Source organism: Berghia stephanieae, chromosome 12 (genome assembly GCF_034508935.2).
Source record: "Berghia stephanieae isolate SIO BIC M18660-M18661 chromosome 12, UCSD_Bste_1.3, whole genome shotgun sequence".
Taxonomy (NCBI): domain Eukaryota; kingdom Metazoa; phylum Mollusca; class Gastropoda; order Nudibranchia; family Aeolidiidae; genus Berghia; species Berghia stephanieae.
In genome coordinates, this window is record NC_088371.1 from 11757133 (window position 1) to 11760123 (window position 2991).

General features: G+C 36.7%; 1 protein-coding gene across 1 annotated transcript in view; it reads right to left on the reverse strand.

Annotated features, from left to right (window-relative positions):
* Positions 1–1387, reverse strand: part of LOC144958403 (heme transporter hrg1-A-like) — a gene marked incomplete in the record, with an annotated part of 6327 nt that extends 4940 nt beyond the window's left edge. The window contains 1 exon segment of the mRNA XM_078890407.1: positions 727–1387. Coding sequence (XP_078746533.1) covers positions 727–856 — 130 coding nt within the window.
* Positions 1388–2991: the final 1604 nt, after the last annotated feature.

Sequence of the window (2991 nt, forward strand, 5' to 3'; positions counted from 1 at the left end):
TGTGACCTCATACTCTTTTTAAATTTACAACACACTTTGAACACAGCATCTTTATTTTGTTTATCTGCTGACACAATTTACTTATACGATTATTCCTGTTTTTCTTTTTTTTTTCATTTGTCTTGGTCAAATATATTTAAAAGTGCAAGTAAAGCTTGTATTATAAAAATTCAGGAATTCTCTTTGAGATTCAAGGATCCATACTAACGTTCTCGGGGGAAAAAAACCCAAACCAAATCAAGCTTGATTGTTGGAAAGATGGCTCACACGTTTTTGCATGGTTCCCATAACCGAAAAAAAAAAGGATTCCTAGGAGTTTTCACTTGTAAGTCACGGAGTTTGTTAGCCCCTTTTTTATCTCTAAAACATAATTTGTTTTTTTCAAATTAAATCATAGTCATAGTCCTCTGTGGGGTGGGGTGGGTGGGAGGGGGGAGGTGGAGTCAGGGGAATCTTGAATGTTAACAAACTGATGAAAATCTTCAAAAAAATTGTTTTTAAAATAATTAAAAAATCGGTTTAACAATTTAAAATTAATAAATTAAAAATTAAAAATCAGTTATGATGTAAGTGTAAGGCAAGGCTGTGTAAGGTTATTCCTGCTTTATTTTGCACCGTTTCTGGACTTTTATCCCAAAAAGTTTGGATGAAAAACAGCAAAGTAGCGTAACTATGGTTAGGTGTAAAACAATCTACTAAAAATTACCAAATACTCGTTTTTCTTACCAGAACAAAATCCCCAAAGGCCAGCATTGTAATTTTTATAATGAACACTGAAAACAGCACCTGCCGAGAAACCAACAAGAATACCGGTTATGCTGAAAGCTAAACGAAGTCGGATTCTACAAGTGTCCATTGCGGTGAACACTTTATTTTCTTCAGTCCAAACTAAATGAAATATCTCAATCACACACTTTCTTGAGTGTTATCAAGTAGCCTAAATTTTCTCAGATTTATTATGGTCATTGCCCGTTACGAAACAAAGTTCGGTAAAAAGGGCTGCCAGATGACCAGAGTTCATTGTGGCTAATTTAGACTTCAAAAGTGGCTAAATACTAAATAGAATCTTATATGGCCAAACACTAGTAATATTCTGACCCCCTTAAAAACATCGATTTTGATTAAACAAATACGAATGATTTAACCGGCTTATTGCCGATCGCCTCCTAATCTTCGGACTGGGACGCTTTGGCAGCTTCTCTGACTTGTTGAGGGAGTTCTTTCCACTGATGGCGGTCTGATGCGATGGGTCTAAATCTAGCTCTATAGGTGTCACTGGTCTAAATCCTTTTCGCATCTCAGTCCATGTGTAATCGAGGCGCTTGATGTCTTTATTTATATGCTTGTTGTGGTCTGCCTTTGTGTTTGTTTTGTCCGCTTGGTGTAAGGAATAACGCCATTGCCTTATTAGCTGGAATATTCCTTTCTCTCCATCTTGTTTCCAAAATTTGAATCGATAGCGGGGTTTCTTCGCATATTATGTACAGCGATTTATTACTTATTTTGGGAATTGGATATTTAGATAATAACAAGAAATTAAGTGAGTAGGATATAATTTAGAGTTCTCCTGAGCTGTTTCTGATGGAAGGTATCCGGTTTATCTTCTTCGCTTTTTGTTAGTGCCCATGTTCCACAGTTGTAAATAAGTACTGATTTAACAAGGCTCTTATATAGCTTTATTCTTGTTTTTCTTTTCAGTCTTTCTCAGCCGTACGTGTGTCAGCTGATTGAGAGCGGCTGCCGACAGATGTTTTCGTCTTTCTACGTCTTCCTTGTCTCATATTAACGATCCCACCTTTTTTTTCTCTTATTGTCTTTTTCCAACATTAATCGTCTTTGTCAAGTTTCGTAATGTCTGTTTTATCGGCGTTTACGAAAAGATTGTTTCTCTAATGCTTCTTGTACGACTTTTACGTTGAGATTTTGTCTAGTGATGAAGTCAATATCGTCTGCGTATGCTATTTCTGGTGGAAGGTGGGATTCAACTACATTTTGAGGGACAGGCAAAACAGATCGCACTTCCTTTAGAGCATGTTCTAGGTATATAACGAACAAAACCGGAGACTATCTCATTGAGGTGTTCCAATATTACTTAAGAACGGTGTTTGGGTTGTTGCTCCGTTCACGTTGGTGTTTACCCAGATCTGAGCAGGAAACACACTAGTCTAATTTCATCGTCATTTATTGTTGTTTTCAATATATTTAGCACAGTATGGCGATCTATCGTGTCAAATGCCGCTGACGTGTCTATCCCGGTGATTGTGATATCATTTTCTCGGATAGAGTTTTCGCGGCCAGCCATCTATGCGTCCACACAACATCTGCGGTGCTTCTTTCTTGACGAAATCCACTTTGGCTGTGTGATAAGTACCTTTCTATGTGTGGTCGTATCCTGTTAAGAGTTATTATGGAGAGTGTTTTTCGAATGGTGTTAACCATGGTGTTACCAGCCATTTTCAGGATTTTCCTCAAAACTTCACACCCAACTATCACAAAATATATTTTTTCTCACTCAAACACAATAGCAGCAAGTTCTTGCGATACATAATTTCTTTAGCAAAACATGCTCTACAACAACTTCATTTTCTTAAAATTTTATGATGTACAAAAGAACTTTGAAAAAGAAAAAGGTTGGTTGCAGCGGCGTGGCGTATTGACGGCATATGGTGGTGCCATGATTAAAAAAAATTCTAATACAGTGAACACGGTTAAGAGGAGAGAGCACGACATATTAAAAACTCTCTTTTATGGAAGGGTGGGGGAGGGTCGATGGTTTCTACGAGTGGACAAAACTTACAAAAACAAATAATTCATGAAAACAACATGCCACAACACTGAGATACAAGTTCCGTATGAAAAAGGTCTTTGTAATTATTCTTTTCACAAATAAAAGGTAGATTCAGATCTTAAAGCATCACAAAGAAAAAATCACTCCACTTAAGTACTTAAAAAATCTAAAAACACACCAAAAGTATAACTGTTAACAGTCTT